Below are 25372 nucleotides of genomic sequence, written 5' to 3'. Positions count from 1 at the left end.
TTTGTGCCACTTACTGCTCTAAACATATGGTGGGCAAGCTGGCCTCTTGAAGACACTGGCTGAGAGTCAAGGAGAACGTCCTTTGGAACGCAAGGTGGTCTCAGAGCAGAGACAGGAAAAGGAACCTGGACGCAGTGCCACACCAAACATCAAATGGGCAGTAGTTTTTAAAGGATGTCTACGGTCCCAAGAAAGAAGGGTTGAGGGGCTATGGTCTTCGTTCTCTTGGGTAAGGACATTTTTTTGCTCTGGGTTCTAAATATGAGACCAGCAGCCACGTGACATGCTTAGGGAATTCAGAACTGGCTCAGTAGTTAAGAGGACTTGCTGCTCTTGCAGAGGACTGGGGTTCCACTCCCAGAATCCATATTCCATACAGTTGTTTATAGCCAATCCCAGGAACTCTCTTCAGCCTTCACAGGCAACAGGCACACAGACACTGTACACGAATATATGCGAGCCAAAGTTCACACACAAAAATAAAAATGAAAACAAACTTCAAAAGGGAAGGAAAGAGAGAATCAAAGATGTAAATGGAAAGAGAACCGTATCTCATGAGGTCTTTTCTGGACCACTAAATGCCCCATACACCTTTCTGTCTGGTTTCTGACTTACTCAGTTAATAATAAAGAATCCTAGTTACCATTAACTGTCGACTTGACACGACCTGGAGTCGGCTGAGAGGAAACCTAGGCCTGTGGGGATTATCTCGAGTACTAATTTATTCAGAAGGCAGTGAAGGACAGAGGCTGGGCTATAGCCGGCTCCCAACTTATGGAAAGCCCATGGCAGACGCACCATCCCTCGACAGGTGGCCCCAGCTTCACAACCGAGCTAGCCAAGCTTGAGTCTGGGAGCAAGAGAGCCAGAGACTGAGCCAGCAAGAAGCATTCTGCTATAGTCTCTGCTTCCCCTTCCTGCCTTTGCTTCTGTCAGCAGTGGAGTGGGACCGGAAGCATGAGATGGGGTAAAGCTGTCTTCCCCAAGTCGCTTTCGAGCACAGCATTATCCACAGCACCAGAGTGAAGCCAGATCAGAAGGTGAGAATCTAGATCATGCTTTCAAGTTATTCCCCCAGGCATATATCCTAGTCTTCATCTGGGCCATAATCCAGCCAACTGTGAAAATTGGCTGCTTGCTGGCAAATGGCAGAGGGATCTAGAAAAGAGACACTTCTCGTGTCCCTGAAGTTACCACTGTGCCTACCTGATTGGGACCACTGTTGATCTCCTTGCCCATCCCGTGAGGTGGTAATAACACGCCAAGCACCTATTGGGTTAAATTCAGGCACCAGGTCCACGGCCCCCACCGCACCTCTGAGAATGTGCGTGCTGGATTAATTTCTGTTGAGAAGGAACGTGAGTCAGTGGATGGGGGCATTCCCCAACTGGCAAGCCCCCACAGGACACAGTAGGACCCAGCCCCCTTACCCTCAGGAGTTTTTGCACTGAGAAGGCAAGTGGGAGAAGCCTGGATGAAACCTGGGAGAAGTCGAGACGGGTGGAGGTGGGGGCTGGGGTGGGAGTGTGATGATGGAGGGGTGTGATGGAGGGGTGGGTCCAAAAAGGGGGATGGTTTCTGCATGACAGTCCATCTACATCAAGAATCTCTGACCCCCTACCCCAGTGCCACAGCAAAAAGTTCCAAACCTCGGTGGGCCAGGTATGTAATCCCAACACTTGGGAGGTAGAGGTGTAGAATCAGGAGTTCAGAGCCATCCTCCTCTGTGAAATATTCACTTCAAGTCCTGCCTGGGCCACATGAGATGCTCTTCCAGAAAGGAAGAGGAGTCGCAAACTACCCCTCACCCCTGCTGCCCTGCGTCTCCTCGATCTTTTGCCTTAGTGTGTAGGGGGACCACGCTGGAAAAAGCTGCCAGCCTAACTAAGGCACCATTGCCACACAACAAGCTTCTTTTCATCCTGGGGAACTTCAGGACAGGTGACCCCGCCTCCAGGCTGTCTTTTCTCCTCCCAGCCCCGCCTCTGCTCCGCCCAGGCCCCACCTCTAACTCTGAAGGAGGCAAGTCCTGTCTTGGTGGCTGACCTGCCGCCGCCTGAGCACCGCAGCCAGGCACCCTAAGAAGCAGACCGAGCTGCAAAGCAACTGGATCAGGCTCAGTCATGGACCGGAAGGTGGCCCGAGAATTCCGACACAAGGTCAGAGCTGAGAGGTACCCCGCGCTATGAGAACTGTGGAGTCCTTGGTCCGGGTGGGTGGGAGATGGACAAGAGCCCTCTCCCTTGTCTGAAGGTCTTGGTCAGACTGAGACTTCTGAAAGTGTCCCTGCAAAACGAGACGGGAACACTAGAAAGTCCAGGTCTAAGGTTTACTGAACTGACCCTCTCCAGAAAATGCCATTTCTCCTTGGCCCTTCAGGGGCTGGGAACTGGACGGAAAGCCCAACAGTGCTGAGGGGCAGTTTTGAACCAGTACAGATTATCTTCATGTGGAAGGACCAAGGAAGGGCCAGGATGTGAAACGCCTGGCTTTGGTCTGACAGACCACTCAGGTAGAATCTTACTTCCTTGTGTCCCAGTGAGGGATCACATTGGATCTTCAAAGTCCTCTAAAATCTTGACTGGCATCAGAAATTTCCTAATGCTTTTTCCAGATTACAGGGTCTGTGGAGGCCACAGAAGGCCACTGAAGGACAAGGGACCCAGTGGTGGCCTCCAGGGGTAAAGCCAGTGTCAACAGTTCCTCACAGGCCCTGCCCAAGGAAGAGAGCTGTATGTACACCCTGACACTAGAGACCAAGCAGAACCCCTTCCCAGTCTGAGGGGACAGAGTGCCTAAAACACAGTCTAGCTGTCCCCTCTCCTCCCTTCCACATAGAGCCTCAGAGATACACAGAAGTCAGTCACTGTGGAGGCACAGAGGTTACAGGCCAAGAACTTCCACCCAACACGAGGGATCAGCCCGTCATTCCCTTAAATCATATTCTGAGTGCTTACCTACTTTGTGTCAGACCCAATCTGTACCCTCACATAATCTACCCGTGTGCACAGGAGACAGGCCTTGGGCTCAGAGCACAGGGATCAGGGCTTAGTAGGGGCCGCAGGGGTGGAAGCTTCCTAAACACAAGGCCAGGATGTTCCTGTTCCCACTCCCAGCATTGAGAAGTGGCAGAAAGTCCAGCAGGAACGGGCAGCTGCTGAATGTCAAGGGGATCATTTGTGGGCCCAGGGCAGTGTGAGGGGGGACAGCTCAGCTGCAGTTAACATTCGCTGAGTGTCAATTTCAGCCAACCCACTTTAAAGGCTCCTGTCTCCTGTTGGAGCTTAAATTTCTCTTTCCTGGCCTTGGGCTGGGAGTCATGTAAAGTCGGTTCCTCTTTCAATTTCTTGCAGTGGAGTTATCTACACTTTACCTCTTGGGAGAGAATCACCCCCAGGCTCCCTGATGTCTGACTTGACTCTACATTCACCCCAATTCTTCCTCTCCCAGTTCCAGAGGACCTCAGGGCCTCTGCATTTCCGTGTTCAGGCGGGCTCCTCCTCAGAGTCATTACCTATTAATGTTCCCGTGTCACAGGCAGGGCAGGCATCCTAGTAAGCAAGGCCTGGGCTGGACTTTGTGCCCTGCAGTCTCAGACATGGCAACAGCCTTCCTCTCTCATGCGGGGGATCACGAAGGAGCTGAGAGGAAAGATGAGGGTGAGAGGCAGGCAGGCTGAGTAAAATTTACAACCTTATTGCTTGTTCTAAAGACCCCTTCCTGAGTGTTTCGGGGGAAATTCACTCCTAAGCGGAAGTTCACAATCTGAATCTTGAGTTGTTAGAGGTAGTGTTTAAGGTAATGTGTTGTCATGGCTGATACTGGGTGACCTGTCTGTGACTCAGGTCTCAAATTTGTGAATTGGGCATACCGTTTAACTAATAACATTTTAATAAGGTTTGTGTGTTCGTGTGCGCATGTGTGCGTGTGTGCATGTGTGTGTGTGTCTTATGTAAATTGTGCTCTTGGAGAATCCCCACACTGAGGGTCAGTTCTCACCCTTGCCACTCACTGACCTTGAGCAGGCCACCGGATCTCTGAGCTTTTGTTTCCTTCCTTGTGAGGGGGCTGTGCGGTGCCTGTGTGAGACAGGATTAGGTAGGAATTCAAGTGTGGGGGTGCTCCGATGCCCAGCCCAAGTCTGCGTGTGTTACTGTAAAGGTGCGCTCCAGTTCTTGGTAGGTTCTGGTCCAAAAGCAGTCAGTGGCACTTCCAGCACAAACTTCCCTCTTCAGTTGGAGGGAACAGCCTTGAGTTGGAAAGGACCAGGCCAGGATGATCAGGGACTAAGGCGCTGGCGCTGAGCTCTCCCTGGCGCTGAGTGGAGCATCAGCCTTTCAAAGCACCCTCTTTGCTCCCAGCAGAAACCTGGTTATTCATTTGCTCAGAAACCATTTATTGTCTCTGCAGCAATCACACATTTATGAGCAGCTCTGGTGTACCCTGCCCCAGGCCAGTCAAGCAGGGAGGGGTGGGGCGAAGGAGAGCAGAAGAGCCCCTCCCTTCTAGGATTTGCTATCCATTCATTCATTCATTCATTCATTCATTCATTCACTAATGCATGTGTGTAATAAACACTCTCCGGCTTCCTAATCTATGTCAGGCACAGCTTTGGCACCGAGGAGCAGACCAAAGCCTTGCCGATCATCAGGACCATACCCTGGTGGGGAAGACAGTTACCAAGGAAACTAACAGTATCTTATAATGGAGTACTGTGCTGAATGCTGGGAGAAAAGTACCCGGAGTGGGGGGGGGGCGGGGGATAGAGACCAACAGGTGTTATGTTAGGTAGCCAGGAAGACCTCTCTAAAGAGGTGACATTTGAACCTAGAAAAAGAGGGGGGTGCCATGTGGTGGATGAGGAAGAGGGGGCGATGGCAGGTGCAGAGACAAGCATCTGCCTGCAGTGCTTCAGAATAGCAGGCAGGACCCTGGGAGGAAATGCAGAGTGGAGAGAGAGCAAGGGGTGGGTGGGGGTAAGTGGGGGAGGTGTGGACAGGCTAAGGGAGAATGGTTTGTGTTTGAATAGGATTGGTCCTGTGGCTCCTGAGTGGAAAGAGGATTTTACTCCGTAGGGTTTGGGACATGAGTGTCTTGCCTATTAATGGAGGTTGGGAGTGAGGCTATTGGGATGTGGATATGAAGGGGGTAAGGACAGTCCCTTCGGGATTTCTGAAATTTGAGGCACCCTGTATGTAGCTACTGCGGATGGAGAGGACTGCAGGAGGCTAGAGGGGAGCATTCTGGAGTACTTGGGGTAGGAGCGGCATAAAGCCCTGGACGGATGTAGTCACCCAGAGGAGTAAAGACATAGGGAAGATCCAGGATATCACCAGAGGCCCAGACTGGCAGGAAAGCAAGAAGGAACACCAGGTGACAGAGGGGCACCAGGGGTGCAATGGGAAGCCAGGCCTGGCCCTTGAGATCTCACTCCCACACTCAGCTGAGCCACACTCAGACCCCTTTCACTTTAGTTTTGCTTTGAGCTGGCCTTGAACTTGCTGCCTATCGAAGGACAGACCGTGAGCTTCTAATCCTTCCACCTTCTAGGCTCTAGGTCTGTAGACACACACCAGGAGGTGTGTGTACTTTTTACTTTGAGGCAGGACCTTACTAAGTTGCCTAGGTTGGCCTTGAACTCTCTCTAGCTCACGTAGGACTTGAATACTGCTACCTCAGTCCCGTAAGTATCTGGAACTACAGTCCTTTACCACCAGACCCCACCGAGATGGGACTCCGGACAAGATGAAGTCTACATCCATGGCCTTGGTGGTAAAGGGCTCACAGGAGTATCATCACCCCTAAACTCTCCTAGTTGTATATATTAAATGTAAATGACTTTCCACATGAAAGCCACATCCATTGTGTTGGGTCTTTTATTTTTGTTTTGTTTTGTTTTGTTTTGTTTTTAAGATGCAAGGTGTTCCCTTTGGTTTTAAATGTCAACTTGCCTCAACCTGAAATTACCTGGAAAGAAAGTCTCAATTAAGGAATTGAGTAGATGGGATTGCCTATGAGCTTGTCTGTGGGGCATTATCTTGGTTGTTAATTGAGATAGGAAGACTTGCCCATTGTGGGTGGCACTATTCCCTAGGCAGGAGGTTCTCGCCAGTATTAGAAAGTAAAGACAGCACATGAGCGTAAGACAGGGTTTTGAGACAGGGTTTCTCTGTGTAGCCCTGGCTGTCCTAGAACTTGCTCTGTAGACCAGGTTGGCTTGAATTCACAGAGATCCACCTGCCTCTGCAACCTGAATGCTGCGATTAAAGGTGTGCACAGCCACCATTCCCCATCAGAAATCTTTTTTTTCCCTTAAAAAACAGGAACGGTTTTTCATGAGGTCTCATTTATCAATTCTTGATCTTAGAGCATGAGCCATTGGAGTTCTGATTAGGAAATCCCCCCCCCATACCAATGAGTTCAAGGCTCTTTCCCACTTCCTCTTCCATTAGATTCAGTATATCTGGTTTTATGTTGAGGTCATTGATCCACTTGGACTTGAGCTTTGTGCAAGGTGACAAATATGGGTCTGTTTTCGTTTTTCTACATGTAGACAGCCAGTTAGACCAGCACCATTATTGAGGATGCGTTCTCTTTCCCACTGTGTATTTTTGGCTTCTTTGTCAAAGATCAAGTGTGTGTAAGTGTGTGGTTTTATTTCTGGGTCTTGGATTTATTCCATTGTTCAACCTGTCTATCTCTGTACCGATACCATGCAGTTTTTATCACTATTGCTCTGTAGTGTAGCTTGAGGTCAGGGATGGTGATTCCCCAGCCGTTCTTTTATTGTTAAAAATTATCTTGCTATTCTTGGTTTTTTGCTTTTCCAGATGAATTTGAGAATTTCTCTTTCCATGTCTTTGAAGAATTGTGTTGGGATTTTGATGGGGATTACATTAAATCTGCAGATTTCTATTGGCAAGATGGCTATGTTAACTATTTAATTCTGCCAATCATGAACATGGGAGACCTCTCCATTTTCTGAGATCTTCTTTGATTTCCTTCTTGAGAGTCTTGAAGTTATTGTTATATAGACCTTTCACTTGTTTGATTAGAGTTACCCCAATATATTGTATAATATTTGTGGCTATTGCGAAAGCTGTTGTTTTCCTAATTTCTTTCTCAGCCTGTTTATCCTTTGTATAAAGGAAGGGTGCTGATTTACTTGAGTTAATTCTATATCCAGCCACTTTGCTGAACCTGTTGATCAGCTGTAGAAGTTCTCTGGTAGAATATTTAGTGTCACTTATGTAGACTATCATACCATCTGCAAATAGTGAAATCTTTAATTGTTCTTTGCCAATTTGTATCCCCTTGATCTCTTTTTGTTGTCTTGTTGCTCTGGCTAGCACTTCGAGTATTATATTGAATAGATACAGAGAGAGTGAACATCCTTGTCTTGTCCCTGATTTTAGTGGGATTGCTTCATTTAATTTGATATTGGCTTTTGGTTTGCAGTAAATTACTTTTATTATGTTTAGATATGGGCCTTGAATTCCTGATCTCTCCAGTACTTTTAACACGAAGAGGTGTTGTACTTTGTCAAAAACTGGAGGATTTTTTCTTTTAGTTTGTTTATATAGTGGATTACATTAATGGATTTTCATATATTGAACCAACCTTGCATCCCTGGGATGAAGCCTACTTGATCATGATGGATGATCATTTTGATGTGTTTTTGGATTCAGTTTGTAAGAATTTTATTGAGTATTTTTGCATCGATGTTCATAAGCAAAATTAGTCTGAAGTTCTCTCTCTCTCTCTCTCTCTCTCTCTCTCTCTGTTGTGTCCTTGGTTTAGGTATCAGAGTAAGTGTGTCTTCATAGAATGAATTAGGTAGTGTTCCTTCTGTTTCTATTTTATGGAATAGTTTGAGGAATATTGGTAAGAATTGATAAATGGGACCTCATGAAACTGGAAAGCTTCTGTAAGGCAAAGGTCATAGTCAATAGGACAAATTGGCATCCTACAGATTGGGAAAAAAATCTTCACTGACTCCACATCTGATAGTGGGCTAATATCCAAAATATATAAAGAACTCAAGAAGCTAACCACCAAACCCCCTCCCAAACAACCCAATCAAAAAATAGGGTATAAAACTAAACAGAGAATTTACAATAGAGGAATCTTGAATGACTGAGAAGCACTTAAATAAATGTTTGAAGTCATTGGTAACAAGGGAAATACAAATCAAAATGACCCTGAGATTCCACCTCACACCAGTCAGAATGGCTAAGATCAAAAACTCGGGTGACAGCACATGTTGGTGAGGATGTGGAGAAAGAGGAACACTGGTGGGAGTGCAACCTGCTACAACCACTCTAGAAAACAGTCTGGAGGTTCCTCGGAAAATTGGAAATAGATCTACCTGAAGACCCAGTTATACCACTCGGACCCAAAAGATGCCCCACCGTGCCATAGGGGTGTATGCTCCACTATGTTTGTGAGAGCCAGAAGCTGGAAACAACCCAGATGTCCCACAACAGAAGAATGAATACAGAAAATGTGGTTCATTTACACAGTGGAATACTACTCAGCTATTAAAAAGGAGGACATCCTGAGTTTTGCAGGCAAATGGATGGAACTAGAAAATATCATCCTGAGTTAGATAACTCAGACCTAAAAGGACATGCATGGTGTGTCTTAATCACTAATAAGTGGATATTAGCCAAAAAATAAAAAATCAAAAATCAAAAATCAAAAACAAACAGTACTGAATACCCAGAAAACAGTCCACAGAACTCAAAAAGGTTAACAAGCCAAGGGCCCAAGTAAGGTCACCTCAATCCCACTTGAGAGGGAGAAGAAAGTAATCACAGGAGGGAGAAGGAAGGACCTGAGCGGGAAAGGGGACAGAGAGGGGAAGAGGGGAACATGATCAGGTATTGGGTGAGGGAAGAGCACTGAAACCCTGGGGGCCAACAGAAAGAATGGAAACAGGCAACCTCGGGTGGTAGGAGGTGGAGGACCCTCCAGAATGTGCCAGAGACCTGGGAGGTGAGAGACTCTCAGGACTCAAAAGGAGGGACCTTAGACGAAATGTCCTACTGTGGATAGAGGGAGCTTGTAGAGCCCACCTCCAGCAGAAAGACATCAAGTAAGGGATGTGCCATCCCATAGTCAATAACTCTGACCCAGAATTGTCCCTGTCTAAAAGAACAGCAGGGACAAAAGTGGAGACGAGCCTGGGGAAAGAAGGTCTAGCAGCAGGCCCAACTTGGGATCCAGCTCAAGGGGAGGTCCCAAGGCCTGACACTATTACTGAGGCTATGGAATGCTTACAAACAGGGGCCTATCATGACTGCCCCCCCCCGAAAGGCCCAACAAGCAGCTGAGAGAGTCAGATGTGCACCTAACCAATGGACAGAAGCTGCTGACCCCTGTGGTTGAATTAGGGAAAAGCTGGAGGAAACTGAGCAGGAGGGCAACCCTGTAGGAGGACCAGCAGTCTCAATTCACCTGGATCCCTGAGCTCTCTCAGACACTGGATCACCAACCAGGCAGCACACACCAGCTGAGATGAGGCCTCCAACACATACACAGCAGAGGACTCCCTCCCGGGTCTGGGTTCAGTCAGAGAAGATTCATCTAACCCTTAAGAGATTGGAGGTCCCAGGGAGTGGGGACGTTGGGTGGGGGTGGGGCCATCCTCTTGGACATGGGGTCGAGGGGAGGAGATACAGGATGTGGAACAGTCAGAGGGTGGACCGAGAGGGGGATAAAATCTGGACTATAAAAAAAAGATTAAGTACATTTTTTTAATGGAAGACTGTGTGAGTATTTTACACACAAGAAACTGAGGCAGGGAGAGGTGTGGACACACGCAGTCCAGGAGGGCTTCGCTGGCCCGCCCTTCACACTTACATTCCGGGTTCTGTGGCTCACACAGTGTGGAGGAGACAAGAGAGTTAAGACAGAAAATCCAGTACGACTTGAGATAGGGACCAAGGCAGAGATGGGGACAAAGCGCGCGTAGGAACTGAGGGAAGGCGTGGCCATGAAGAGGCAACACTGGAGGCAGGTTTTCAGCATTTCCTGGAAATGCTATGCTCACCTCAGCCGTGCTGTGGCAGGAAACAGACAGCTCATCCCCAGCCTGGAGGGACTTGTAGGGCAGGGCAGGTATATCTGAGCAGCATGGGCTAGTGCAAGAAGACATCCGAGACCAAGGATACACTCCTCTCTCCTCACATCGATGGTCTCCGGCTTGTCTACCAGCCGAACGCAGCAGTAAGCCAGAAGGCACTAGAGACCCTGCAAAGCCCCTGGAGCAAGGACTGGGAGGGGGAGGGGCACATGAAGGGAAAGGCAGGGTATGCAGTTACCTGTAGCCCGTTTAACCCCCCACAGCAGCTCAGGGAGCGCGCAGTGTGCAGCACGAAGTATTTATTAGTTGGTTATCACCCCCTTTCTTCCTCTCCTGAGAGGTTCACCCATGAAATTATTTAATCAAGCCAGGCCCTGTGGACAAGCCCCAGGAGACGAGGCTGAAAGGCCACCAAGGCAAAGGGCTTGGGCACAGACAGCACAGTCCGTTCTGTGCATCAGAGACACCATTAGTACTAAGTGGAGGTGGGGTGTGTGTGTGAGAGAAACCCCTAACAACTCCTGTGGACCGTGAGCTCTGTTTGGGGGTTTCTGTTTCCTATGGCAAGTGGGAGCCTAGGGAAGAATAAATGTACTAAATGTAGTTAGAACGAGGATTGGCATGCTGCATACAGTAGGTGCTCCATAAATGTACATTGGACTAAGGAACTCAAAGGGATACACAGGAGGTGGACACCATGTGATAGATGGGCTTTCAGAGCCAGCAAGCTTAGGCTGGATTCTCAGATCTGTCTCATCTCTTGGTCTCGGTTTTCTCATCTGTGAAATGGAAATAATATGATCTATCTCCTGGGGTTGCTGGCAGGGTAAACTTATAGATCAGTGAGCAGAGTTAGGATGATTGATGAGACAAGTGCCACAAGCTGGGGATTGGGAAGGGGATTTTAGGCTAGACTCCTAGAGGAGGAGGCTCACCTCAAGGAAGGCAGGGTTCCCATGGGAGGAGGCAAAGCAGGCTGCCTTGGCTGAGTCTGGGACCAGTTCTTCTGCAAGGAGGAGACAGACCCAAGGCCGTTGCAGACGCCCGTGGGCTGAGTGATACAAGATGGTGATCCAAGACTACAGCAGGACGGAAGGAAAGTTCCAGAAACAAGCAGATGGAGTTCAGGATGGGCATCTGCAGCCATGCCATGTGCTTTGGGAGCCACAGGGAAAGAGATCATAGACAGGGACAGAAGAGGAAGGAAATGAAATGTCAAGACCTACTATGTGCTGGGTATTTCTTATATTCCTAGAATGGTTCCCAGTGCCTGGAGCAGGGCCTCATAAACCTAATTTTTGGAGTAGCATTAGGGAGAATACCAGGAGAAGACAAGTCTATAGAATTTGAAAAACGTGGTTTTATTTTATATTATTTTTATCTCACATGCATTTGTGTTTTACCTGCATGTCTGTGTGAGGGCACCAGATTCCCTGGAACTGGAATTACAAACAGGTCTGAGCTGCCATGTGAGTGCTGGGAATTGAACTCAGGTCCTCTGGAAGAACACCCAGTGCTCTTAACCACTGAGCCATCTCTCCAGCCCCATGGAAACATCCTTAAGGGCAGCTTGAGTGATGGTGGCACTGTTAACTCACAGCCAGACTTCCAGAGGCTTCCATATTTCTTTTTCCTTTGTGACTTTGGAAGTCTGCAGAATGAGGGAACAAATGTGTCCTCGCGTCTCCTTGGAGACGTTTCTGGGGTGTGCGTGGTCCCTCTATTTCTGAAGCCCCCCGTCATTCGCCTTCACATTCCAACCTCAGAGCAGTCCAAGCAACACTGCCTCCTTGGAATGTGATTCTGAAAGGGCGAGTTAGACATTACAAGAGAGGATGTGCCTGCTGGGTGATGGCACACGCCTTTCATCCCGGCACTCTGGAGGCAGACGCAAAACGATGGATCTCTGTGAGTTGGAGGTCAGCCTGCTCTACAAAGTGAGTTCCAGAACGGCCAGGGCTATACAGAGAAACCCTGTCTCAAACAAAACAAAACCAAACAACAAAAATACAAAGCTGGGGTGGGAGAGGTGGAGGTGGCATCATCAGGGAAGGGTCTGTTGTGTCCAGGGAAATGCTAGTCTAGTTATAGCCTGAGGATATGCAGGACATGGAGATGTCCCTGCAGAAGTGGATAAGCCTGGGTAGGGTTGGTGTGAGCTTCCTGGCCATGCAGAACTGGGCCTGCAGGCTCCCTCTGAAATGGACAGGTCGGGTGTGGTTTATAGGTGGGGCCCAGAATGCAGCATTCAACATTTAAGAGCTGTTCCTGAGTCCCGGGCCCCAGGAACAAGGCTGCTTTCTAGGAAGACCATCTCAGGGTGCCTGTGCTTGACTCTAAGAAGGCAGAAAGATAGACTCCTGAACCCTAAAGTTGCCAAGTCCTCTCCAGGTTCCTCCCCTGACATTCTAATCTTCAGTCAGTGCATATTAATGTTACCCGTGAGGGTAGCCTCTTTCTGCTTAAACCTAAACACGTAGCCGATGCGTGCAATTCTCCACAGCTCAGCCCCTCTCCTGTCCTTCTCCAGTCCCCACCCATGGCTAGAATCAGACACAATGTTCTCTTCAGCTTAAAAGACAGGGTGTTATACTTCCACTGAAGAACAGAAACAGAACCACCAGGATTCTGAGCGTCTCTTAAAAGATGTTCCTCTTTCTTCCTCATTATGGACCAAGTGAATTGGTAACTGTGTGTGTGTAGGGAGTGGGCATCCTGGGTATCAATCTTAGAGTCTCATGTATGCCGGGAAACACTTTACCTCTGAGCTCACCCCCTGCCCCTTACCAAGCTTCCATAACTGCAAAAAGTTAGGTATAGTGGTGCACAACTTAATCCCAGAACCCAGAAAACAGAGGCAGGCAGATTTCTGAAACATTAAGTTCCAGGACAGCCAGGGCTACATAGTAAGGCCTTGTCTTAATAACACGCACACGCACACACACACACACGCACGCACACCAGTGGAGAGGAAAGAGGTAAGGATTAGAGACTTGGATGTTAGGTTCCAAAGGGGACTTGGGTGTTCTTTGTCTCGAAGGCCAAAGCCCTACCAGACGTGGCACAACAGCGAGAAAGTAGGCTTGGAATCTTGCTCTGCTCTGCTTGGTGGCTGTGGCCTTGGGTCACTTCTGCCATACTCCCTGGTTGTGGTATGAGAATAAGGGTCAGACGGGGCTGATGCTTTGAACGAATGTCACTAGGAGCTCCTGGGAGCGGAGCGAGAGTCATTTCCCATCCCCCTCTGACCCCATGGCTCTCATTCCTGAAGAACATGGCCAGGCCTAGAAGCAGAGAACTGATAAATCCACTCAAGACTTATTTATTGAGTATTTACTCTCAGTTAGTCATGAGGACTGCAGACTGGAGCTGATCTGCACCTTTCTTTCCTTCATTAAGACAAATTCCAAAAGGTTATGGCCCTTACGTTAACAACGATTAGTAATTTCCCAGGAGATCAGGTATTGCTCAGAGGTGGGAGTAGGTTGGCTATTAGAGAAGCTTTCCATGGGAAAGAAGCCACTGTGCAAGTAAAGGGGGATGCAGCGTAACCCTAAGTCTGGGGCTGTGGGCAGTCTGGCTCATACGAGAAGCTAAAAGGGGTGTACACAGCCGGAGAGTGGCAGCCCAGGACAAGGACTTGAGTGAATCGAGAAGGGGTTTTGTGGGACTCTTTTCCCCAAGATGACGGTTACCCTAGAGCCTCTTGAGTGACAGCTAAGCTCTCCGACACTGAGCTACATCTCCACCCCTTGGCTTGGATCTTTACATGCATCAAGAAGCCATGAGGCACGCAACTGACATGATTTATATATGAAGCTTTTCTGGTGCTGGTCCTAGTGATTTAGCACCATCTATGATGCCCTTTCCCCATCTCTTAGCTGTTGGGAGCTTCCACAGTAAGGACAGAGGGTGCAGCTGGGGGAGCTTCCACAGTCACTGTCACACACTCTTTGAACCCTTGGAGCTCAGCCTGGGGCACAACCTTCTGGGTTCCTCCTGTCCTCAGTCAAATGCAGTCATAGGAGAAAGAAGACTTCCAAATCGAAACTGGGAATCTGCCCAGGTCCAAAGTCCCAAGGGCTAGGCCTCACAGTCCTCTCTACACTGGGGCAGACAGACTCTCTGGAGTCTTCTAAAGTCCTTAAGACACCGGTTGAGAAGGCATCGTCCTGCCCCAAGCTCTAGGAAGGCAGGAGATCACAGTTTCTCCTGTGAAGGGCAGAGACTGGGACTACAATGGTAATGAGCCCTGCCTTGCCTTGATGTCTAGTCTTGGGCTAAAGAGAAAGCCAGGGATGCAGCCCTTGGAGTGTTGCCCTGAACTTTCTTTCCGAAGTACAGAATTTGGGACTCCCAGCTCCCCAGCCCAGCTCCCCAGCTCTCCAGCTCCCCAGCTCCCCAGGAACAGAGGTGCTACTGAAACAGCTCCTGTACATGACCTTGGAGCCCTAGCTATTGACGTCAGCAAAAGCCAGAATGCTGTAACCTAATCCTCCCCCTGGGGGGGACACTGGGGATAGAGGAGTGGCCTGGAGGCTGAATAGTGGACAGAACCCCAGGTCAGGACAGGGCCAAGTGCATGGGCAGCACAGAGAGATTTGACAATAAGGTGCTTCTGCTAGGTGGGATGTGTTATCTGAGTGAGTGGCCCAAATCCTTCCTCAAAGCATTTATCCGCCACTACAGCCACCATCAGGTGAGACTGTAGGCTTCGTCCCGACACTGGTGACACAGCCGTGAGTGTGACAGCAGTGACATGGGAGTATGCCATTGTTGAGCGGGGGTCCATGTGTGCACATCTGCGTTCAACCTGTGTGTGCCTCTATCACCTTGTCTGGGGATAAGATGCTTCTGGGTTATTCATGGATGTGAGCATGCTGGGTGCACAGGGGACCTGCAGCTCTAATTCTGCTCCTTGGAATTTCCAGGTGGATTTTCTCATTGAAAATGACGCGGAGAAGGACTATCTTTATGACGTGCTGCGGATGTATCACCAGTAAGTGTGTGTCTGCGTCGCCAAGCCCAGGCAGGCCATCTGTGCCATGGGAACCCAGAGTGGGTAATGTCCTAAGACAGCACGTGCTCCGTGCTCCTGAGGACGCACATATAAGCTGCTCTTACTTGCTCGCATCTTCTGTGTGCGTTTACATGAACAGTTCCTACTTGGCTCTGGACTGGGGTTCAGGGTATACTGTGAGCAAGAAGGACTGGTCTGTGTCCTCGGGATGCTCCCAGTCTGATAGGGCAGCTACCCAGATAGGTTCAAGAGGATATGAATATTCAGAGAGAACAAGAAGTAGCTGTCCCCATGCCACTACATCTGTTGGTCTCTGGTCACCCAACTTGCTTTAGATTTTCAGTGCCTGTTTATAAACTCTGCTAAGGCCCAGCAGTGCAGGGGTGGGACAAAGGTCATAGCCACTCACCCAACCTCTGACATCTCTAAAGGACCATGGACGTGGCTGTGCTCGTGGGAGACCTGAAGCTGGTCATCAATGAGCCCAACCGCCTGCCACTCTTCGACGCCATCCGGCCCCTGATCCCACTGAAGCACCAGGTGGAGTATGACCAGCTGACACCCCGACGCTCCAGGTGCATCCAGTCCCCAAGTCAGAGGCCAGGCCTGGGAGGGGCCAGCCTGGGAACACAGGGTTAGCCTGAGCTGGACCATAACCAACCCCCCCATGACTGTAACAGGAAACTGAAGGAGGTGCGTTTGGACCGTCTGCACCCAGAGGGCCTTGGCCTCAGCGTGCGTGGAGGCCTGGAATTTGGCTGTGGGCTCTTCATCTCCCATCTCATCAAAGGTGGCCAGGCAGACAGCGTTGGGCTGCAGGTAAGTCAACAGAGCCAGTAGAATGGGGCCAGGGCCTCAAATGCCCTGTCTCCTCCTGATCCACTCTGTGTTACAATGTGGACACACATTTTCTTAAGCCTTTGAGGAAGGAAGGGAGTGTTTGGAATCCTTCAGAATACAGAAAATGCTCTCTCTCTCTCTCTCTCTCTCTCTCTGTGTGTGTGTGTATGTTGTGTGTGTGTGTTTGTGTGTGTTCATGCATACCAGGCAAGCACTCCACCACTAAACTGAGTGTGTCCGTGTGTCTATGTATCTGTGTCTACCCTCACACATAAACATTCCACCACTAATCTCTATCCGGCCCTTGCCTGCTTTCTTGAGTCAAGTCAAGAGCCTGACTGCTGCTTCTTGATACTGCTACTGAGCCCCTCCCCAAACCTCCTACTTCCTGAAGGAGGAGCAGGGTTAAGGCGGGCACCCGCAGCTTGGTACGGCCACCTTTTAGTCTAATGCACTGATGTCTATGAAGACAGACACTGCCTCTGGACCATCCCATTCTACTCCTGGCCTTGGACCTCACTTTCCCCCCTCTGTAAAGCCGTATCAGGCTGTTGGAAAAGCAGGGGTGTAAATGAGACAGTCACCACAGCTTCTTGATACACCAGGGCTGTGAGACTGACAGATCCATACAGAGCGGGGACCTGATGACCACCTCCAACGAGTCAGTACACATCACACGAGTCAGCCCCACTCTAGAGTGTTCACAGAAGGGCAGGGGCCAATGAGCAGCAGAGCCAGGCTTTGAACTTGGGTCTCCTGGAGCCAAGTCAGCACCCCAGGCTTCTCCCCTGCAGTTCCTCCCCACGTCCCTGTCTAAGCAGAGGTAGGCAGGCCTCCAGGACTAAAGGCTGTTTTTGTCTATCCAGGTAGAGAAAGTTCCAGAGATTTTGCTATCAACATCCCCACCGGGGGACGAGCCAGGGGCTTCAGGGGGCTCTAGGGCTAATGGTGCGAGACCAAGGAGGAGGGGGTGGGGACAGCAAGCTGACAGTCAAGGCTTTGTTCGCAATCCGTGTCTCAGGGCTCCGGGTGGCATCTGAAATTTCAGCCCTCTCATTGTTCTTTCCCTCCGTGGCACATTTTCCAGCCCAGAAACACGGCCAGAGGAGAGAACATAATGAGTTCCCCCTTTAGGGACGGCTGGGCCCCCCTTTTTTCCAGCACAAGCACTCCTCTGAGGACAAGCGCTTCCCTGCAGAGCCTCATGAAGGAGGGCATCAGGGCACGCTCAGGAAACCCAGGCATCCAACTTCCCACCTGCTTCTCAGGCTTATGAAATAGCGCTCCCCTTTCCGGGGCTGTGGGGCCCATCTTTTCTTTGTCCCTCAGATTGTCATGTTACTATGAGCTCCATACAAAGACTCTTTTGCAGGGTTCTGTGTAGAGCAAGGAGTAGAGGGAAGTTGATCCTGCAACCCTATCCAGGGGCCATGGGGGAATCACTCCGACTAGGGTCCCTGGGAAGTTCCTGTGGTAGCAATACAGGGAACTCCACTCAGGAGGAGCTAGGAGAAAATCACCTTCATCCACTGACCAAGCCATCAAGTTTCTCGTGCTGGGGGACAGCACAGAGAAGATTCTAGAAGTCAAGAGGGATTTGCCCTGAGACGCAGGGGGCCCTGCAGGGGCTTGAACCCTCCAACAGGTCCTAGTCCTGGGACTTCAGCCACACGGCTCCTGTCCCTTCCTGGATACTTAAGGATTCTTCATACCTTCCTTATGTTTAACTGTGTCCTTTACTGATGTAAGCATGTAACTGGCTGTTTACTTATGGAGAAAATGGTTCTGCCTGCCTTCCCTCTCCCTGCTGTAAGACGTACAGAGTAATCCCTGCCTTCTGTGGGACTCCAGGGCTCTGAACAAAAGGCAGGACTCCACAGCAGGCAACACGCAAGGAACTGCACCCAGGCTTGGCCACCTAGCCTCCTTTCCCAGACACCTGAAAGCCGACGTGTGTTGTCTGTCCTGGAGTCCTGACGACATCCCAGCAGCCTCCTCACTCACTGAGTGGCTTTGAACAAATCACTTCGCCTCCCTGATCCCCTGTCTCTTCACTGTGGTCCCACATAAAGACCTTTTGGCGGGTTCTATGCAGAGCAGGAACACGAGTTCCTGCCCTTTGGAGTTGTAAAAAATTAGGTGCAGGGAGCTATCCAGATGTTCTATTGAAAGTCGGTGTCCCCAGGATTGCTGCAGGTTCTTTAGTGAGCCCCACTATCGGGACACTGAGAAGGTGGCCGTTCAGAGTGGCACGCCCTTTCCTGGTGGTAATGAGAGGTAACTGTAGATTATAGGCTGGGAACTGACCTGGAGACCGTGTGCCCTCAGAGTCTACCCTGAGGCCCCCACGTATACCAACCTTTCTCCAAGAGACCAGTAATGGGGTATCAGGGAGTCACAACCTCAGCCTGCATGACACCTGAGCTCGTTTCCCTCGTGGCAGCCACTGCCTTCATGTCCTTGGGCAATACACCATTGTCTCACATCCCTATCCTGTCTCTTGCCCATTCCTACCTCAGCACCCGGTCTTCTCTCAGGAGATGTTGATAGCCAAGGATCCTTTGACTTTTTGGTGGAGGTAGCAGTGAGGACCAGCAGGGGGCAGTCTCATCATGCGCTGCCTCTTTGAAGGCCTCTAATAATAACAACTGTTTATTAAGAACCTGCTGTGGGCCCCGTACTGGCTGGCCTTACACACTTACACATATGTTTGTTTAACCCTCATTAACTCCATGGTATTCCCTGTTTTATATGAAAGAAACTACGGTTTACAGAATCCAAGAGACTTGACTCCTGCCGTAAAATAATAGGAATTTTAAAAGGATTCGAGCCTGGGAGAACCAAAGCATAGCGCCCTGTGTTCGTTCCCTTTCCTTTGCCTGCTCCCAGAATCAAGATTCAGAAGTTGGTTTAACGTCATTGAGTTTCCATGGGATGGGATTACTCTTATGTTAGTGCTGTGAGCTTGGGTCAAGGGTCATGGGTCCCCATTTTGGCTCACCGCGGGTGTAGGTAACAGATAGAGACAAAGGCCTGCTTCTAGGACAGGGAGGAGCGAAGACCAGATGGGGATGTTGGATTCCAGAACCTGATTGCCCCTCGGTGGGGTGACCGAGGTACCAAGAGATGGGGACAGAGTTCTAAATCTTGCCTCAGTTCTGTTTCTCACCAACTGCATGCTTCTCCCCAGCCCAGATCTTGCTTTCTCCATCCTGAAACTGAAAACTGTGGCCTTCCACTACCAGAGGGTAGTTCGGCTGCGACACCGTGCTAGAGCACAGATTAAAGCTCTTGCTTGGTGACAGCCCCTTCTGGGGTTGGGAACATCTGCTAGTGGGCCTGCCCCCCCGCTTGGCACTCTCCCCCATGCCTGTCACATCTCTCTGTGTCCAGGTAGGGGACGAGATTGTCCGGATCAACGGCTATTCCATCTCCTCCTGCACCCACGAGGAAGTCATCAACCTGATCCGCACCAAGAAGACTGTGTCCATCAAAGTGAGACGTGAGTGAGGCCAGATAGGAGTGGCACTTTGTGATGGGGGGTAGATGGGAGGTGGTCCCAACCCCAAGGGCCTAGGAGCTTATCTAACCTACTGTATCTTCCCCACAGACATCGGCCTGATCCCTGTGAAGAGGTAAGCAGGCCTATCTGTGAGTCTCCTGCAGGCCAAGAGTCCTGCGGTCTGCCCCGCCCCCAGGCCATGAACTAGCATTGCTCTTGGGCTGAGGTGGCCAAGTGACACAGATCCCAGCTCCCTCAAGTGTGCTTACTGGCTCCACCTTCTCCGTTGCTTTCTCCTCAGCTCCCCCGAGGAGCCCCTCAAGTGGCAGTATGTGGATCAGTTCGTGTCGGAATCTGGAGTAAGAGACTACCTGCCAACCTGCCATAGGGGTTGGGCAGCTGGCCTTGGAGGAGGGATGGCTCTGGGGAGTATAACCTAGGATTTCCCATAGGCCGCTAGGGTACCTGGCACACCCCCCATGGCATGGTAGGCCTTCAGACCCACACCCCAAGGATATGGTGTCTCCAGTCTCTGTGAATGTCCGGTACTTAATCTGGAGGTCTCAAGCTCAAAAGGCCACTTGAATGCATGTAAACCCAGTAACCTGATCCTGTCCCTCCCTCAGGGTGTTCGAGGTGGCTTGAGCTCACCTGGCAATCGAACAACCAAGGAGAAGAAGGTGTTTATCAGTCTAGTAGGTTCTCGGGGCCTGGGCTGCAGGTAGGTAGCAGGCATGCTTGGCTCAATCACCAGGCTTTAGGTGGGTGGCATGCCCTGGACTCAGTGACATCCTGTGGACCTCGGGCTCCCCAGCACTTTCTCTCCCTTTCCTCGCCACTGCTCCTGAGGATTCTTGTCCACTGGCTATGGGTCTTGTGCACTGATGATGATGCAGAATTTGAGAGCCAGAGATAGAACTCCACTCCCTTTCATCATTCAAAAATACTAGGCATCTGCCATAGTTCTCTTGTCACCAGTGGTTCTGGAAACCTTCCCATAAGAGGGGCCAGCAAAGCCCATAACTAGCACCATCAGAGAGCTCTGAGGCTAGCCTTGGGTCGCTAGACCCTGACTCATAAAATAAAGCAATGAACAACCGCGCATAGGCGCTTCGGGCTGTGTGTAGTGGTTGAGATGCAGGTGCTACAGTTGCTGGGATACCTGTTCCACCCCCACCAGACCATGTGTCAGCCCTCAGACCTGGGGCAGTGACTGAGCCTCAGGCCACTCTGAGCCCCAGTCTCTTCCTCTACAAATACGCAGGAGGCATAATAGTAAGTCACAGTGCTGTTATTGAAAGAAAAAACAAAAAACAAAAAACAGCATTGCATGTTCTAGACCCAGCAAGTAGTAAGCAGCTGATAAATTTTAGTTATTATTAATTAAGTTGTTCTTATTTATTTGCATTTATCTAACACTTTTTACAATATATTTTTTAATTTTAAAATTTTTATGTGTGTGTGTGTGTCTGTGTGTGTGTGTATGCACTTGATTGTGGGTGCTCACTGGGGCCAATAGAGGGCGCTGGATCCTCTGGAGTTACAGGTGGTTGTGGGCTGCCCAATATGGGTGCTGGGAACCAAACACTGGACTTCTCTTCATGAGTATCAATTGCTCTTAACTGATAAGCCATCTTTCCATCCCCAGAAATTGTTTTGTTTTGCTTTGATTTGATTTGATTTGCTTTTGAGACAGGGCCTTACTGTGCAGCCCTGGCTGGCCTCAAACTCACAGAGATCTGCTGGACTTTACATTCCAAGTGCTGAGAATTAAAGGTGTGGACCACCGCGTCTGTCTCCATAAATGGCTTTTAATGTCTGTCCTTGGGTGTGAGGATATAGCTTAGCTGGCTCAGTGCTTGACAAACATACACCAAGGCCATTAGCACTATATGGACAGAGCGTGCTGGTGCACGCCTGTAAATCTAGCACTTGAAAAATGGAGGCAGGAAGACCAGGCACCCAAAGTTAAGTAACCTCACCTACATAGTGTTTGATCCTAGTCTGAACTAAATGAGATAAAAAAACAACAACAACAACAAAAAAAAAAAGTAAAATTTTAACTCTCCCTTTTTTCTGGGAGATGGCAATCTAACATAGGATTAGCCGCACAGATAGTTACAGTGTTGCCTAATATAGATGTTAACCCCACAGACAGTTACAATGTTGTGTGATAAAGATGCTGTGGAGCTACACCCTCCCTCAGGGGTGGTAAATACGTTTCCTACCTCTCATCAGTTAACAGTGGGATCCTGGAGTAATCTTCTGTGAAAGGTTCTAAGTTGGTACCCAGCTGGGTGGGAAAGAGTGCTGTGATTGATTGTTGATGTCTGCCACAGCCCCGGGAGAGGAAATAACAGCACAAGAGCCATCCTTGCTATTTATAATTTAGAAGCACTAGTAACCTTGGGGCAATTAGTTTAATTGGGGTCTGGTGAAAAATCTTTTAAGGAATGAACAGGAAAATTCTGGAAAGCAAACAAAAAGCATGTGTGGTATGTTGGATGAGAGGCTGAGGAGATGAAATGACAAGGAGTTTCTGCCTAGAGCAGCAGTGGAAATCGGACTGGAAGGGAGGGTAGAGGCAGAGGGCCTCCAGCCTTGAGTTTATGGGTGACCTATATCCTGAGGTCTGGCCATTTAGACAGAGGGCTACAGACTGGTCATTGAGAATGAACAGAGAGAGAGCTTCAGGGAACACGCTGCAAGGGCAGACCCTTACGCACATCTCTGCCTCCCACAGCATTTCCAGTGGCCCCATCCAGAAGCCTGGCATCTTCGTCAGCAACGTGAAACCTGGTTCCCTGTCTGCAGAGGTGGGGTTAGAGGTAAGTGCCGGGAAGGGAGAGGGATGGGGGTCACACACTGACAGGTGCTGCATCTTCCCATATAGCATTTTCCTAGCCAGCGCTGGCTGGTGACTTCCTAGTGGTCTCTAATGGAAGACCTCTGTGGAGAAGTGGTATTAAACCTCTCCGTAGTCTTCTTCAGCTCCGTCAGCCAGTGGCTGTAAATTTGTAGCGATAATAATCAGAGCTGACGTTCTGCATTCTGAGCCCTGCCACGGCTCTGAGCATTAGGTACTAATGTTACTCCAAGGCCAGGCATGGTTTCTTCCAAGGCTAGGTACCTAGAACTTGGGGCTGGAAGTTTAGTCTACATGGTGTCCTCTCAGAGCTGTGACTGTTAGTCACTTCTTGAGATGAATTCCTCACCTACAAGATAATGGTTCTAGAACCTTCCTTCTGGGGTTGTTGTGTAAATTGAGTTAGTGTTTAGGCTGGACCTATGCCAGGCACGTAACATTGGTCAATAAATGTCAGCATGACTGTTACTATATACTGAGCATCCAAAAGAACTTGCACCGTGTGGGAAGTCCAGAGCCTTCTGTGCCCATTAATTAAACCTCATAAAGGAAATATTACAACTTAGCAAAAGATATTAAGTTCTAATAGTATGGCATTTGATAGCCAATAAGACCATTATGGGATGGAGGGGTGCCAGGATGAGCCTGGAGCCCACCCTCCCCCACATCCGAGCCCTATCGGAGCTTGCCGCCTAGCCTGTTAACTCGAAAAAGAATATGGCTGCGTGACTACTGACTAGCCTATATGTTTAGCATGCCGGGAGACCTTCCCGTAGATGAATCTAGGGATTACACACACACACACACACACACACACACACACACTCACAGGCCTTTTTCTCTTTCTCCCCCCACGCCCCCCAGACAGGAGACCAGATTGTGGAAGTCAATGGCATCGACTTCACCAACCTGGACCACAAGGAGGTGAGCTGCCCTGTCCTTACCTGCTGCATCTCCTCCCGACACACTGCTTCCAGCCAGTTCCACGACGGCTGAGACCCTTATGCTCATAGCCTGCACTGCTCCAATCTGAGTGGCAGGCCCCAACTGACCATGCCCCTGCCTCCACAGGCCGTGAATGTCCTGAAGAGCAGCCGCAGCCTGACCATCTCCATTGTTGCTGGAGCTGTGAGTCCAGAAGGCAGTGATGGCGCCCGTGACCCCTGACCAACTCCACAGAGCAGAGGATGCCCATATTCCACAGGGCCTGAGCTTCCTTTCCCACCCTGACAGGGCCGGGAGCTGTTTATGACAGACCGGGAACGGCTGGAAGAGGCACGGCAGCATGAGCTGCAGCGGCAAGAGCTCCTCATGCAGAAGCGGCTGGCCATGGAGTCCAACAAGATCCTCCAGGAGCAGCAGGAGATGGAGCGTCAGTGAGTGACCTTCTGGGGACTTACATCCCAGGCCAGACACAACTGGCTTATGCCTATTAGCACTTGGCTATTAGCACTCCTTCTGCTGTGCTCTCAGTGGCACAATAGGTGTCCATCCTGTTCCTTAGACAGCCTTCTCCTTGCTAAAGAGACCTGACTTTCAGACACCAGTACTGTACAAGAGAACTTCCTGTCAGCCATCGTGAGCATGACCTGCCTCTTGTGTCCCATTGTATTCAGGACTTTATTTATGTTGCCAGTTTAGCTCCCATGGTATATTTAATCGACCCATTAAATAGGTGAGAAGACTGAGTCTCAGTAAGTTAAAGCTGCCTATGTCCAGAATTGCAAGTAGCCAGGCTGGGAGGAAACTGTCTGGGTCAGGAGTCTGGAAGTCGCCTTGCGGACACCTGTGTGGTGATGACTCCCCCCCCCCCGAAATAGCAGACTGAGAAAGTCAACTGGATAAACAATTCACAAATCAAAACCGCTGTCAACCCTCCAACTCGGACACATTTTGGGTGCTAACTAAGTGTTTGGGAAGGGGAAGAGGAAGGCCACATCACCTCCTCCATCCCAGAATTAGCCTGGTTGGTTTGCTGGCTTTGCCTTTGCATGGGAGCTGGTCCTCCTGTGCCCCCCTGCCACCTGCTGTGGTGGCACAGAATCCCTGCCCAGCAGCACCAGACGAAATCACACAGGGCCTAGACTTTGCAGAACCACACCCACAGCCCACACTAGTTCCAGCATTTCTGGAAGATGGACAGCAGAAAATGGTTAAAATGTCTCTCAGATCAGGAGTCAGGCACACGGAGAGTTAGCTCTCTGTGCAGAGACTCATGCAGGCAAACCTCTGTCTGTGTTTCAGGAGGAGAAAGGAAATCGCCCAGAAGGCCGCTGAGGAGAATGAGAGATACCGGAAGGAGATGGAACAGTGAGTGTGTGGGGTCTAGCCCCAGTGCCCACGGCTGGGTGTGTAGTCAGAAACACGGACACATCTGTCATTCCACAACACGTAGAATCACACGAAATCCACAAACTGCATTGGCTTCATTGGCTTAGATCCTCTCAATTGCTCTCTTTTCTCGTGACCATAGTTACTGTCATTACACCCACACCAACTATTACATACCTCACAGCGATGTATGAGCGGCAGCCCCAGAGACAGGTGGGAATCGCCTGGCTGTCAGTCCCTCGATGCATGTCAGTCATTTGACATACACTGGATGGTCGGATGACCAGGGAATGGAACTGTAGCCACCACAATGCCACGTGTCATTCTCTTTAAGGGGTCCAGGTTGGGGTGTTGATCCTTTCGCTATCCTAGTATGCTAGGTGAGTTTTGGGCTTCGCTCCATACACCCATGTACCCATATGTTCCCAGCCTACTTTGGTGAGTTTATGGGTGGTGCCTTTTTACTCTCAAGAGGAGCTACCACGGATGCCCCTGGACACATGGTAATGTCTCCATGCACAAACACACTGCCAAGCCATCCTCACCTCTGCACTTTCACTCAAACCAGAGACAAAATGCTGCTTTGCATAATGGACTCTCTCAGAGCAAGGCACAGCCTGAAGCTTTTGTTCCATACAAGGTAGAACATAACTCAGGGCAGGACTCAGCCTGCTCTTAGCACTGGACCTAAGCATGCTCGTGGGAGTGTGGCAAGCCACCCGGAGA

General features: G+C 49.8%; 1 protein-coding gene across 2 annotated transcripts in view; it reads left to right on the top strand.

The window, feature by feature from the left end:
- Positions 1–2005: 2005 nt before the first annotated feature.
- The window catches only part of Ush1c (USH1 protein network component harmonin), a 48362-nt gene continuing 24995 nt past the window's right edge, over positions 2006–25372 (top strand). Inside the window, exons 1-13 of one of the 2 annotated variants that reach the window (NM_212521.2) lie at positions 2006–2159; positions 15019–15086; positions 15539–15682; positions 15788–15926; positions 19341–19449; positions 19558–19582; positions 19751–19808; positions 20076–20170; positions 22193–22277; positions 23180–23239; positions 23387–23443; positions 23549–23691; positions 24560–24625. In NM_212521.2, the coding sequence (NP_997686.2) occupies positions 2124–2159; positions 15019–15086; positions 15539–15682; positions 15788–15926; positions 19341–19449; positions 19558–19582; positions 19751–19808; positions 20076–20170; positions 22193–22277; positions 23180–23239; positions 23387–23443; positions 23549–23691; positions 24560–24625 (1085 nt within the window). In that variant the 5' untranslated portion in view covers positions 2006–2123. The remainder of the gene's footprint in view (positions 2160–15018; positions 15087–15538; positions 15683–15787; positions 15927–19340; positions 19450–19557; positions 19583–19750; positions 19809–20075; positions 20171–22192; positions 22278–23179; positions 23240–23386; positions 23444–23548; positions 23692–24559; positions 24626–25372) is intronic. The other variant, XM_087556478.1, reaches the window with a different exon arrangement.

This window comes from Rattus norvegicus, chromosome 1 (assembly GCF_021556685.1).
Source record: "Rattus norvegicus strain SHRSP/BbbUtx chromosome 1, alternate assembly SHRSP_T2T, whole genome shotgun sequence".
NCBI lineage: Eukaryota > Metazoa > Chordata > Mammalia > Rodentia > Muridae > Rattus > Rattus norvegicus.
The sequence above is the reverse complement of the archived record's forward strand: the minus strand, read 5'-3'. Positions and strand labels throughout refer to the sequence as shown.